The 14832-nt window shown below is 48.7% G+C and overlaps 1 protein-coding gene across 1 annotated transcript in view; it reads right to left on the bottom strand.

Annotated features, from left to right (window-relative positions):
* The window catches only part of DRC11 (dynein regulatory complex subunit 11), a 215090-nt gene that overhangs the window by 6209 nt on the left and 194049 nt on the right, over positions 1-14832 (bottom strand). Inside the window, exon 16 of the mRNA XM_088467766.1 lies at positions 4725-4924. Coding sequence (XP_088323892.1) covers positions 4725-4924 — 200 coding nt within the window. The remainder of the gene's footprint in view (positions 1-4724; positions 4925-14832) is intronic.

The following is a 14832-nucleotide window of genomic DNA, read 5'->3' as shown; positions in this document are numbered from 1 at the left end:
AGATTATTTATTTTTTTAGTTTCAGTGAACCACAGTGCTAAATGAAACCGCCTTAACACTATACATATGCTGAAACAAAAAGGGACACAAGAGCGAGATCTTTCATCTTCAATAGCCGTCAGTAATCCAGGTTTTATAGCCTGGAGGCATCCATTCTGTGTATGTTATAGGTGCACTTTGTGCCTCATGCCTCAATAATGTCATAAGCATCTGGTGTATTCATAAGGAGCGTTCTTACTAGTAGGCGGCAAGTTCACATTAATGGCTTAAGACGGGGGGGGGGGGGGATGCGACAGTCCCACAAGGATGCAAAGTAGAGTTAAGATAAGCTGACTTTTATTTCTGACATGTGGCAGCTGCTCCTATTTGCAGCAGCCGTGAAGCCAAGCAGATAACATATGTCTGTTTTCAAGTGAGATGCGGTCATATTAATGTAGCATACTTGCCGACTTTCTGGCTGCTCCTTCCGGGAGGGAGCAGCCAGATTGGAAGGATGGGGGGGGGGGGCGTGGCCGGGACAAGGGGGAGTGGCCAGGCAGGTGGCGGGCATTTGTGGGAGTGGTGGGGCCACGCGATCGCATAATTTTGGCCCGCCTCCGCTACACAATGCCGATAATACAGGCATTGTGGAGCAGGGGGCGGGGCCAAAATGAAGTGATTCAGTGTGCATCACGTTACCGGCACCCGTCCGCTGCGGTAGGGGGGTCGAGGGGATCGGCCGCTGCCGGGAGGCTGGCCTGCCTTTCCTGGGGGGGCGGGGGCTGCACCTGATTTTCAGGAGGCTCCCGGCAAAATCAGGAGGGTAGACAAGCCTGTTAAATGTAGTATATATCATATCATTCTTGTGTACGAATTTAGGGCCTGATTCAGCAGTGAACACAAGTTCACTGCTGATTGCAGATTCCCAATTATCGAGTGTGCAGATTATGCGAGTGTGCAGAATGGCTCCTGCCTAGTCGCACACAAGCCCTTGAATGCGCCTTCCTGATTGTGTGTACGCCCCATTTTCCCGGGACTGGCTAGCCCAGGATCTGTGTTGATCAAACGCAGTGTCCTAGGCTTGCAAGCTGGCTCACTCAGCTGGCCGGAGGCCCGGCAACATCCACCATCGTGACCACCGATTGTTGCGATGGTGTTCCCAGCCTGCGACCTCTCTCACAGTGCTGGGATCGCAGATGCAGCAGGGGGTGTCATACACCTCCTGCTGCATTTGCATTATTATTGCAAGGATCGCAATGCAAAACTGCCTGCGTGCACTTCAGCAGTTGTGATCCTGGCTGAATCAGGCCCTTAGTTGGTAAAGGTGGAATCGTTCATTGTCCTTGGCTTTGCGAAGATTTATGCAGCAACATCCAGGAGCAGAATTCTACAGCGAAGATAAACAACTCTACTGAAATGTAAGGGGAGAGGAACTTTAATCTAATATAAATGAAAGTTTGTTATTGACATCATTGCACCTGGCTGTGCACGCTTCACTCTCCCTGTGAGCATAAGGTGAGAGCCAAAAGTGGTCCAAGGAACAACCACATGTTTGCCAATAGTCTTATGAATGACATACTTGAACATGATGAAGATGGTTATATTATATTTACTTAAAAATGTCCATCTTACTCTCATCACTTTGCCGTGTTCATGGGCAGGGAGTGCTTCTCTACTTTAACCAGCAAAATGTGTGTCACACACTTCCAGTCTTTGCTCAGACATAGACACTGTAAGGACTTTTGGATTCAGGGCCAGTGATGTCACAGCAGCTTACCTGCGGGAAATGTCAGCTTTTCACCTGAATCGATTTCCATTATGACCCTGTTATAAACAGTTAGGTGTAGCTAAATGTCTGTAATCGAGTAGCCAGGTCATCTCCATACATTCAATATGACTTTTTCACAGCTGTACTGGAACGTCAGTGCAATATTTATCATTTAAGTTTTAGGACTTATTATTTATTTATTAACAGTTATTTGTATAGTGTATATATAATGCACTGCCCTTTAATCATTTCACCAGTGCCTGCCCCAAAGGAGCTTACAATCTATATTTCCTACAACACAGACAGACGCATAAGGGTTAATGTTGGTAGAAGTTAATAATCATTACCAGTATGTCTTTGGAGAGCGGGAGGAAACTTACGCAGATACAAGTAAAACAAACTCACACACTGCTCTATGAGACAACAATGCTAACCACTGTGCCACCTATTGATTTATTATTTAAAATCATAATAACAGGTGTTCCTTTGCTGTCCACATAATGACACAGGGCCTGATTCATTACCGATCGCAACTGCGATTACGCACGCAATCGGTCGATGGATGTGTTCTGCGCATGTGTGTGTGCCAACTGGCCACTGCGATCGGGACTACGCAGAGCCATCGCAGGGTGATTGACAGGAAGTGCCGTTTGTGGGTGGTGATGGGGATTGGTGAAACGCAGGCGTTCCAGTGCGTTTGAACGCCATTGCAGGGGCGTGCATAAATTATCCACTGCGATGCCTTACGCAGCTTGAGGTCTCGTGGCGTGTGATGAGGTTAGCAATTCCTGAGTAAGGTCTGACCTTGTGCAAGTGTGCGTGAGGCTCCGATTGTACTCTGTGTTACCGATGGTTTCGCAATCTTGCTAAACATTATGGATATGTGTAAGGTAAAGTGGGCGTCCTTATGTAGTGCTGCAACGGCATAGCGATGGCAATGGATTAGCATACTATCGCAGTTGAACTGCGTGTGTAATCCCTGCGTGTGCAAACTTAGATATGCAAATTTGAATCAATAACTATTCAACTATTAATGTTTTATAAACAGCGTAACTTACACATACCGGTGAAACGTTCATTACATTGTCATTTTAAGAAGAGGGATGGCAAGTGACTGCTGCTCTTCATAGTAGCACAGCAGTGAACGGGTGACGTGTGCATTTCCTATGTTGTGTGTGGCATTATGAGCCATTATAAGGGAAAGAACAGGGGAGCGGTCCAGGACCTCAGTAGCACTAGTCATGCCCCTGTGAGCTGTGACACATGACATTGCCCCTGTCATGTGTGGATACCCCCCTCCCTTCTGGTGCGAGCCCTTGTCCCGCTTTGCGCACAAGAAAAGCTACGTTATCGCTTATTGCAGATAGAGATATTTGCATTGTGCGGAACTTAAGATAAACAAATGTTTCAGTTAGATGGTGCCAAGGAGCAGACGAATCCTACATCTGTCAGATATATATACAGTATACTTCAAAAATGATTTAATGCTTTAATGGTTACGCTTAATACAAATAACTGTCTTCATGTATAGCCTTTTCATTTTATCATTTAACGTCTATTTCATCTAACACCCAGCGTTATCACTGAACCCTGTTCCAAACATGTATATTTCCTTCTAGGCCTGACAAGTGGAACATTCCTTTGCCTTTCTTGCATTTGACCTGTTTACATTCCTCCTTTACCTGCAGTGAATATTTTTTTTTTGTTCTGTCAGAAAACGCTTCCCCTCCACCTCCCATCACCCGGTGGTGTCATTGTGCCCCCAGACTCTTCCTCTGAAATCAAGGCTCCCGTGGTGTCAGATGATAAATCATGAGCGGTATTTGCTGATGCTGGAGCACACAGCTGTTCTGGGTCTGCGTTTGCCTAATTAATTATCCAAAACTGTTACAGTTGGCAAAACTGGGCCTTGGATAAACGACTCCCTCGCCCTCAGGAATCTATCCCGAAATCACTTCATGATGTCACCGTATCTCCTGCACGTCCCATGTGCCTCCGTATATACATAGTTATTGTGTAACACATACAATGAGCTAATGTGTCAGAGGGTTGATTGTTGTTACTCTTCAAATATTTGTATGTTTGTAAGCTCGTTTATTTAGGCTATAAATGCTTTGCAGTATTACTATGCCAAGTGCTAAGGGGGAGAGAACATTGGGGATGTTTCCCATAGCAGTTAATCATATTTTATAGCCTGTACTAGATAAATGATAGCTACAATCTGATTGGCTGTTATTGGCAACACCTCACTTAAAATAGGTTTGATACATTTTCCCCCAAGTGACAGTAGGAGCTTCACTATGACCTCCCCTAAACCATGAGATTGTGCTCAATGCCCTCCAACATCAAACAGCAGTATAAAATGTCAAAGGAACACTTCGTCAGGGGTTCTAGGCACCCCGTGCTTCTGCACCTCACAGAGGCCCTGATTCAGAGCCGCTCGCGAGGCCCAATGTTTTTGCACCCGTCCGGAGTGCGCGAGCCCCGCTGAGCGACTGAAGTTCAGTCGCTAAGGGGCTCGCAACAAGACTGTCGATGGTGAGTGACAGCTCGCCCCATTTTGTGGGCGAGTAGGGAGATGGCTGGACAAACGCATGGCGTTTGTTGGGAGGTCTTACTGACATCACTACTGATGTCAGTAGTGGACTTCCTACTCTATTAGACCAGGAAGTCCACTCGGCCTTGCGGCAGCCTAGACCCTACCGTAGGGTCTCGTCGCAAGGTCGATGGTCGCGATTATCGCGATGGTCTCCTGGCCGCTCGCACAAGCTGTGGGTGGTCTCCCACAGCTTTGCGAGCGGCCGGAGAAAAAAATTAAAATAAATAAAAAACGCCCATAATCCCAGTGAGCGGCCAGCGGCAGCGAGCGGTTCTGAATCAGGGCCAGATTACCAAGAGCTCCTTAGACTTTGCTCTCCCCTTGAACCTGCCTGCAAATTACAACCCAAGTCACCTTATCCGGCCCTTGTAGACTCACCTTTAGCACCATATGCAGCAGCATCTGCAGGCCACTCTTGCCCGGATACTTGCCAGCAATGTTAGATGGGGAGAGGTTAAACAGGTTCGCTCCAGTTTCATTGCAGACGGCATTCACCAGCATCTTTTTGCCCACACCGGCTGGTCCTGCCAGAAGAAGGGCTTTCACCGGTGGGGCCTTCTCAAGCACTGACTCGCAACCTGTAGCAGTAGGATTGAAAATGGTTACGCTCCACGTCATCCAGGACGCACTTAAGTAACAGAACAAGCATCTAGTTAAAATAAAATAAATAAAACAAACAAATAACCATTCATTTCATAGTGACCATGCTATACAACGATATCGCTTGTGGCATCTAACAATTATTTCATAGGATCTGATGCTGGTTCTACAAGATTATATAAACGTCTGTAGTTAATTTGAAGGATGATCTTGACTTTAGTAGATCAGACTGAAGGTTTTGATAAAAAATGATCAAACTTAGTAAAAAGTCAACTGCAAATGCAGTTCTCGAGACATTGGCTGCTGAGGTTGCAGAGACTGTTCTCCCTGAGATAATGGTGCAGCTTATAGCAAACTACTTCCCTTCCCGAGCACATTAGTAACAGGGATAATCATGTCTCACGTACTTCAGTCCTTATTTGCTTCGTTACCTCTACTTATCATTAATGAGGCCTGGTATGCAGCAAGGAACGGTACAGCACCTCTGCTTATATGATGAACCTCTGCCACACTTCACATGTCTCCTGTTATCTGACAGCAGAGTCACATCTGTGTCTCATTATCCCGCACGATCCCTTCTCCTCCTGCAACTAACACATTGGACTCACAGCAACTCCCCTCCATGAGAGAAGATAACAGAGGCCTGAACTGGCCTTCACCATCCCACCTCCACGCATTACCCCAGGCAGTTAGAGAGCTTGGGCATGTGTTACCCTAAATTGGCTCCAATATTCCTAAGTTATGCTCTCGCTCCTACACTAAGCTTTTTATGATTCTGTCTATTGTACAAATCATCTTTCTGAGCACTCTTCCTCCTCCTCCTCTCCGGCTGTCAGAGCAGAGTGTTGCTTTAGAACGAGTGCAGAGCGGAGGCCTCTGTTGAGCGGCACATTTCAGAGGAGAGCAGGTGATCCAGAAAGCTAGTGCATGGTCAGGGCCGTAAGGAGGAATGTGCTCAGGGGCAGAACTATGGGAGACAATGGAGGCGCCTGACCACTCCGCCATTGCCCACAATATATTCACCCAACCTAGTAACTATGTACCCAGAGTGAACCGTCATGGTTGCCCAATACATGGCACCTCTTCCCGGCACCAGAGAAGCCACCATACACTAGTGGAGAGCTCCGTGTCAGACCATTAGCTGCCGCCTCCGTCTATCTATATCCTGTCCTAGCTCACTGGTGTCGCTGCTCCTCAGCAGCTTCTTATGTCAGTGTGACAAATCCGACTGGGACTGGGGGGTGGTACCCAAGTATAACTTGCCTCCGGGTGTCTGGGATGAATTTACGCCACTGAATGCGCTGCCCGATAACCAAGGCCGATGGGGCGGCATGGTCGCTGCCCCGATGGCACCTAGGGAGCTTGGATAGATGCATTTAGCACCAGTCTTGCTGCTCCCTGTGCTTGTTCTGTGGTATCATGATGTCATTAGGGGGTACAGGCCCAGGACGCATATGTGCTCTGCTACTGCGACGCGTTGTTCCTCCCCTGCTTCTGTATTAGGGCCCATCCCTTCCTGTTGTCTTCCAATACGTGGATTTGTTACACTCATTCACCCATTATTTATGCCTTCTGAGTAATTTACAGATAGGAGTAAATCAGGGCCAGCTCCAGGTGTTCCAGCACCCTGTGCGAGAAATGTTGGAGGGACCCCCCCGCCCCTAAAGGTTATTAAACTGTGTCATATCTGACTTTCTAACAGTATTGCTATTAGCTACAGCCTACCCTGCCTGCCAGTGCCAGTCCAGGAGTAAAAAAACAGTGAAGTGTGTTGTGTGGAGAGTGGACTGGAGTGGACCACACACTTCACCATTTTTTGTACTCATGGGCTGGCCGCTGGCACTGACAGGCTGTATGTGGTACTCTAGAGAAAGATGGCTGATTGCAGAAATCTCCATGTGGGTGCTGAGCGAATTTCAAAGTACAGGAGTAATCAAGGGACATCTCAGATGGTGGTGACCAAGCTCTGGAGATGGTACATGGATTAGAGATAGTGGAATGAGAATTGTGGTGGATTTATAATTATAATGATATTGGCAGCGATCATCATAAGTTGGAGGTGGTGGTGACCAAGCTCTGGAGATGGTTGGATAAACGGAGATAGTGGAATGAGACTCAGGCTGGCTGCTCTTACTGTGCTGCACATAGTCACACACACACAGCCTGCCTGCCAGTACCAGCAGCCAGCCTGTGCCCATGATGTGATAAGGAGAAGAGCGCATTGAATGCTACCGCATTCATTCACTTACCGTCTCCTCCGCACGGACGCCCTCGTTGCCTCGTCCAGGCCTCAGCACCCGTCCAGTGCTGCTCAGCCTCAGGGTTGCTGATGGCGCTGAGTGAGCCCCACACACTCGTTGTCCGGTCCGGTGGCCAGCAGTCCGTCCACTCGGCCGCGCTAGCTGTGAAGGCTGAAGCAGGCTAGGCTAGCAAGCCAGTGCCCACTGTGGTATCCGCACCGGCACCACGTCTTCCACACAGCCGCCGCCCGCCAAAATCGAAGACTGCACGGGCCGGGCAGGGATGGCGTGTGACGTCACACCCGGCCCGCCCAGCTCAATGTAGGAGGAGGGACTGTCAGGCAGCGCTGGTGGTGACGTTATAGGGGGTAGGGCAAAAGCGCAGCAGCGGGGTGGGTGGGCTGGGCAGAGCCCGGCATGACAGTGACAGCCAGGGCCTGGCCAGCCAGGGAAAATGCCGGTAGAAAATCGGCGCGCCCTCTGTAGGTGGCGCCCTTGTGCGGCCGCTCAGGTGGAACATGCCTGGAGCCGGCCCTGGAGTAAATACATCTTGAAGGTGCAACAAGTGAGAGAGGGCAAATCCAGTTCCAGACTGTAGGGACAGAGACAGAGATGGGGAGGGGGTTGTATCTTAGCATAAATGTAAATTCCAGTGTAAAATTAGAGCTGCCTCCCCCCTAGAGAACAACATCTACACGCTGAAAGCAATAGAATCCCCCCCCCACTGGGTGATGGGGTAATAATTTGTTAAAATAGAGAAAACAGAAAGTGATCAAATCTTTTATTAAGTTCAGTGTCCCCCCACCCATTCCCCTTCCCCCCCCCCCTCAAACCCTCTTTTCGGGTTGGGTATGATATCTCAACAGTCATCATGTCGACATGGTCATTATGTTGATGATGACACCCAACAATGACTTACCTTCCCCCGACGGCTGCGGCAGGGTCCTCTGGGTCTAGGCGGTCATGTGAATGTGACTTCTGGGTAAAGCCGCATATCCACTACACAATGATGCTCCGTGAGCGATATCATGTGGTGTGTCCCCGGCAGTGGTGTGCTCAATGTCCTTAACGACACTGAGCACACACTGAACAATATCATGCAGTGCCGGCACCCTCCCCGAACCTGCACAACCTGGCAATATCGTCAGGTTGGACAGCAGGTTCAGGCGATGTACGACGTCGTCAACGAACAGCTGGTCGTTGATGGCATATCCACTGGCAGATAAAATGAACGATAACAATATCGTTCAAAACAGTGGTCGAAGTGGGAATTTTATAGTGGGGTATGGAAAATCTAAGGTTGCACTTATGTGCGCACCGAAGGCGCGCATGCACCGGAAACGGGTGCGTGTCCTTACGACGCGCTCTTTTTCAGTAGTATAGTGTACCACACCGTAGTACCCATTATACACATTATGCCACACAATAGTAGTGCTCCCTAAACAATGCCCACAGTAGTAGTGCCCTTTATGCAATGCCCACAGTAGTTGTGCCCTTATACAATGCCCACAGTTGTAGTGCCCTTATACAATGCCCCCTATGCAGTGCCCACAGTAGCAGTGCTCTTTATACAATGCCCACAGTAGTAGTGCTCCTTATAGTAGTGACCCCTATACATGGCCCCACAGTAGTAGTGCTCTTATACAACGTACACAGTAGTAGTGCCCCTATGCAGCGTCCCTGGTAGTAGTGCCCCCTATACAATGCCCACAGTAATAGTGCTCTCTATACAATGCCCACTGTAATAGTGTATACATTGCCCACAATAGTAATAGTGTCCACTATACATTGCCAACAGTAGTAGTGCCCCTTGTAATAGTGCCCCTATACATTGCCCACAGTAGTAGTGCCCCTTGCAGTAGTGCCCCCTATTCATTGCCCACAAGAGTAACAGTGCCCCCAATACATTGGCCACAATAATAGTGCCCCTTGTATTAGTGCCCACAGTATATAGTAGTAGCGCCCTTTGCAGTAGTGCCCAGAGTAATAGTGCCTCTTGTAGTGCCCATATTAGTGCCCCTTGTAGTAGTGTCCCTAGTACTGGTAGTGCCCACAGTAGTAGTAGTGCCCCTTGAAGTAGTGCCCATAGTAGTAGCAGTAGTGCCCCTTGAAGTAGTGCCCATAGTAGTAGCAGTAGTGCTCCTTGAAGTAGTGCCCCTTGAAGTAGTGCCCATAGTAGTAGTAGTAGTGCCCCTTGAAGTAGTGCCCATAGTAGTAGTAGTGCCCCTTGAAGTAATGCCCATAGTAGTAGTAGTGCCCCTTGAAGTAGAGTCCCCTTACACATAAACACACAGACAAACACACATAAAAACATACTCACGTGAAGCCCCGCTCCGGTGCCCGTCGCTGTCCGCCACAGTACACAGTGCATAGTCCTCTCCCGTCAACTCCGCGCTCTGCACTGTGGGAGAGGGAGAGACATCATGGAGATGTCATGATGTCTCTCCCCAACACGCACTGCAGGAGCCAGAGCTCAGGAGTGAGCTCCGTCCTCCGGCTGCAGGGAAGGAGTCGCAGGGCGCCTGCTGGTAGCACAAACTCAGCAGGTGCCCGGCATATGGAGAAGGCAACATCAGCGCCTTCTCCATATGCCTCTTGGTGGCGGGTGTGTCAGTGCCAGTATACCATACCGTTGTATACCGGCTCACTTCGAGCACTGGTTCAAAATATCGGCTAGTGGATACGCGGCTTTAGACCTCTGATCCTCTGGCGTTTGGGTATATCCCCCTATTGCTAAATCTAATCCCTAACCCTCCCTCTAGTGCCCAACCCTAACCCCCCCAGCCTAACCCCAATTCTCCCCCTGCAGCCTAACCCTAGTGCCTCCCCCTCCCCCTAGTGCCTAACCATAAAGTCTCCCCCCAAGCAGCCTAATCTCCTCCTGCAGCCTAACCCTAATGCCTCCCCCTCCCCCTAGTGCCTAACCATAAAGCCTCCCCCCAAGCAGCCTAATCTCCTCCTGCAGCCTAACCCTAATGCCTCCCCTTTCGCCTAGTGACTAACCCTAAATCCCTTCGGCAGCCTAACCCTAACCTCTTCCTGCAGCCTAACCCTAATGCCTCCCCCTTCCCCTAGTGCCTAATCCTAAATCCCCCCCGGCAGCCTAACCCTAACCTCCTCCTACAGCCTAACCCTAATGCCTCCCCCTAGTGCCAAACCCTACATCCCCTTCCCTCGGCAGCCTAACCCTAACCTCCTCCTACAGCCTAAGTCCAATCCACCCCAACCCCATAGTGCCAAAACCCTCCAGCCCCTCCAGCAGCCTAACCCTAATCTCCTCCTGCAGCCTAACCCAAATTCCACCCCCTTCCCCTAATGCCTAACCCTAGCTTCTTCCTGCAGCCTAACCCTAATGTCCCTAGTGCCTAACCCTATATCCTTCCCCCCCCTGGCAGCCAAACCCTAATGCCCCCCCTCCACCCCAGTGCCTAACCCTACATCCCATACCCTGGCAACCTGACCCCAACCTCCTCCTGCAGAATAATCCTAATGCCCCCCTGCCCCCTAGTGCCTAACCCTACATCCTTCCCCCCAGCAGCCTGACCCTAACCTCCTCCTGCAGAATAACCCCAATGTCTCTCCCTCTTCCTAGTGCCTAACCCTACATCCCCTCCTCCCCAGCAGCTTGACCCTAACCTCCTCCTGCAGAATAACCCCAATGCCTCTCCCTCTTCCTAGTGCCTAACCCTACATCCCCTCCTCCCCAGCAGCCTAACCCTAACCTCCTCCTGCAGAATAACCACAATGCCTCTCCCTCTTCCTAGTGCCTAACCCTACATCCCCTCCTCCCCAGCAGCCTAACCCTAACCTCCTCCTGCAGAATAACCCCAATGCCTCTCCCTCTTCCTAGTGCCTAACCCTACATCCCCTCCTCCCCAGCAGCCTAACCCTAACCTCCTCCTGCAGATTAACCCTACTGCCTCCCCATCCTCTTAGTGCCTTTCCCTAACCTCCTCTAGCAGGTTAACCCTAATGTCGACATGCTGACATTTTACTTGTCGACATTTTAAGACTGCCGGCATGTTGCCTTCGACATTTTAACAATGTTGGCATATTAACAGCCGACATTGTGATGCTGACATTGTGAATGTCAACATTGACACTATTGACCTTTTCACTACATCCCCTTTTTAGAAATTATTACACATGTAAATCCATGCATCCCGTCCTATTCTATCTTCCAGCTTTGAATCCAATTGCGTAAAAAAAGAGCCCACTATAAAGGATGCATACAGTTCAGCCACTGCGAATGACAAGCATCAGAATATTGGCTCTGGAATACCGATGGTCACAATCCCGATGCTGAGTGTTAGGGGTTAGGGTTAGGCTGTGGGAGGGGAGCGTTAGGATTAGGCTGCGGGAGGGGAAGGTCAGGGTTACGCTACGGGAAGGGAGGATTAGGCTGTAGAAGGGGAGGAGAGGGTTAGGGTTACGCTGTGGAATGGGAGGGTTAAGGCCGGTCCACTGGCCTCGCAAGTGGCGGGTTTCCGGCATTGGCAAGTGTGTACACACTTGCCGATGCCGGCAGCGATGAAGTGACGGTGGGGGCCATGCTGCTTCGGCAGCATGGCCCTCGCTAATTAAGTCACCCGTAAGACCTGCATGCAGGTCCAACGGACGATGTCGCTGACGACGTGCGAGAACGTGCATCATCAGCGACATAGCAAGTACACACTAGCCCATGCGCCCGATACGTCATCCAATCCGGCCGGATCGGACGGCATATCGTCTAGTGTGTACCCGGCATTAGGGTTAGGCTGCGGGAGGGATAGGTTAGAGTATGGGTTAGAATACTTACCAATATCAGGAGTCCAGAGCCGGCATTGCGACCGCTGGGATCCTGTACCCAACCCTCTTTGTAAACGTAAACACCTTGGCTACTAGAACCCAAATACACTCTTGCATGATGCTTTTGCAGAAAACTGTTTTAGCCTTTAAATGATTTCTATTGTTTAGGTGCTGTTGATAGCTGGCTGCTAGACTTACCGAGGAACTTAATGCTTCCCCGTTCTAGCAACTCCTTCGTTTACACAAGATCCAAAACATTTTTATAAGACTACTTGTACTGTATATCAGCCATTAGGTTTTTTTTTTATGTAATCAGTAATGAATGGACAGGCGGGAGGAATCAGTATGAATGGCCGGCGGTTCAAATCCCGACGCCGCCAGACAGACAGCAGTAAAAATCCAGACAGGGGATTTAGGTAAGTATAACTAGCCCTACCCCCTCCTAACCCTAACCTCCCCCCTAGTGCCTAACCCTAACCCCCCCTAAGTGCCTAAACCTAACCCCCCCATCCTCTAACCTAACCCTAACCCTCCCTGGGGGGTGCCTAACCCTAAGTCCCCCCCCGGGAGCCCCTAACCAACCCCCCCTCCTGCGGCCTCCGTCCAGCTTACCTTCGTTCGGTATGCCGAACATCGGGCTCCCGGCGTAGGTATAATGACAGGTGTCATTAGTACCCTACCGGGATCTGACAGTCGGGGAGCCTGCGGTCAGCATTTCGTCCGTCGGGTTCCTGACTGCATCCCAGGAGGTGTTAGCCAGATGCTCAACTGGATATAAACGGAGCAAAACTAGAGGGAAAGCATTCTTTGTGCAGGATCTCTGTGTAATTGCCAAGATGCAAAAACTGAACATTTGCAGGAAACGATTAGGAAAAATCTGAGTGTTTGTACTTGAAATGTTACTACACCTCTGACACCCAAACAGCAATTCAGGTTGTGACTGGTCTAATGTAATTGTTAAAAAAAGTTAAATATTTGTTTCTTTTATTTATGACCAGTTATTTATATAGCGCACATATTCCGCAGCGCTTTAGAGAGAATATTTGGCCATTCACATCAGTCCCTATCCCAGTGGAGCTTTCACTCTATGGGCCTGATTCAGACCCGCTCGCTAAATGCATACGCTCGCACCCAGTGTATACTACCATCGGGGGTACATCGGGTAACATTGGAAGCGAACGCAGCGCTTGAGGTTGACTATACCCTACCGCAAGCACTTCAGTGTAAAATTCAACCAGGTGACGTGTACAATGACGCTGCCTGTTAATTATGCACGCCTCTGTAACGCCGTTAAGACGCTAAGGCACTCGCGTTCGCACCTCCACTCCCCCATTTTTAATGGCCATCCCCTCTCACCACCCACAAACGGCTCTCCTGTCACTCATTTGGCCAGGCTGGCTATGCGCAGCGAGAGTACGCTTCCTGATCGCTCGCACTGGTTCGCGCACTGCGATGCATACGCAGAATGTAAACATCGGCTGCCTGCGAGCGAACGCTTCCTAACGAGCGGGTCTGAATCAGGTCCTATATTCCTCACCACATGTACCTACACACACACGTTATTTTTTTTTGATGGGAGCCAATTAACCTACCAGTATATTTTTGAGTGTGGGAAGAACCTGGAGCACCCGGAGGAAACCCACGCAAGCACGGTAAACATTACACTCTCTGTTTGCCCAATATATACATTATTATGAATATCTGTATAGTGCCTGTATCTGAGGGAGGAAAAGGTAAGTGATATCTCGTACGATACAACCTTCCAAGGCCACAAGTTTAGTAAGATCTTGCAGATAGGTTTGATCCCAGCCTTTGCATCGTTCCTGCGCTCACCTGTATACCAGGTATATAATAAAAATATACATAATGACAGGACAGTTGTGCACACAAAGAGCAATAAAGCTGGGAACCAGGAAACTCTGTGAGCTGGAATAGTAATACAGTTACTCAGCACATGAATAACAAGGAATACATTAAATTATACTTGAACTCTCCAACTTATCTGGACTGAAATTATTTTTTTTCTTTTTTTCTTTTTGTTTCCTTTGCTTTTATGGCACAAACATACTTTTATACAGTATTGTGTTGTTGTCCAAATCTATTTGGGATAAGTAAGTTGTTCCTGTTTGTTACAGTGCACCTGTCCCTTACACACAATACAGGGAGCCACTTTCATGGCTGTGTTTGTGGGAATGCAGCCAATTAATTTCCTAGAAGCTAGCACCTCATCAATAGGGGTCACGACGGTCCCAGTACTGTCTAGTACCTACTGTACAATGTCTCTGATAGGTTTAGTAATTGCCCTAATGATAATCAGCAACATTGTCCTCCTCAGGGGGGTCTACTAAAATATTATACAGAAAAAAAATAATAAATAAAAAAAAAAAATATATATATATATATATATATATATATATATATATATACATATATGTGCTTCAGTTGTGTTACTTGTTCCCAGTGAATTCATAGGATGTATTCTCATAAGCACTGATATGTTCTTTTTTTGTCTGTAATGTTCTTATGTAACTATCTTACTATAGCAATAGTTGTCGAAAGCCAATAATTACTAAACATTTGTAAATCATCTTTAAATGACCTACATTTTCAATTAATTGCATTAATATTTCCTGATCAGTATAATGTGCAGCAAGAAAGCTGAGGTGCTGCTGGTGGGGGGAGTGGTCAAGGTGGTGTAGACACGCCTCCAAAATATAGTGTCCACGTCGTGCAGATGTGAAGAGAGCCTTGCGCCCCCCTCCTTCATCCACCCAAGTACCATGGCCCAAAACATGCCATGGTGACCCAGTGTGATTAGACCAGTATGTAATGCAGATAAATGATGAGACCAGTCAATA

The sequence above is a fragment of the Taudactylus pleione genome, unplaced genomic scaffold (genome assembly GCF_031769625.1).
Source record: "Taudactylus pleione unplaced genomic scaffold, aTauple2 ptg000074l, whole genome shotgun sequence".
NCBI lineage: Eukaryota > Metazoa > Chordata > Amphibia > Anura > Myobatrachidae > Taudactylus > Taudactylus pleione.
The sequence above is the reverse complement of the archived record's forward strand: the minus strand, read 5'-3'. Positions and strand labels throughout refer to the sequence as shown.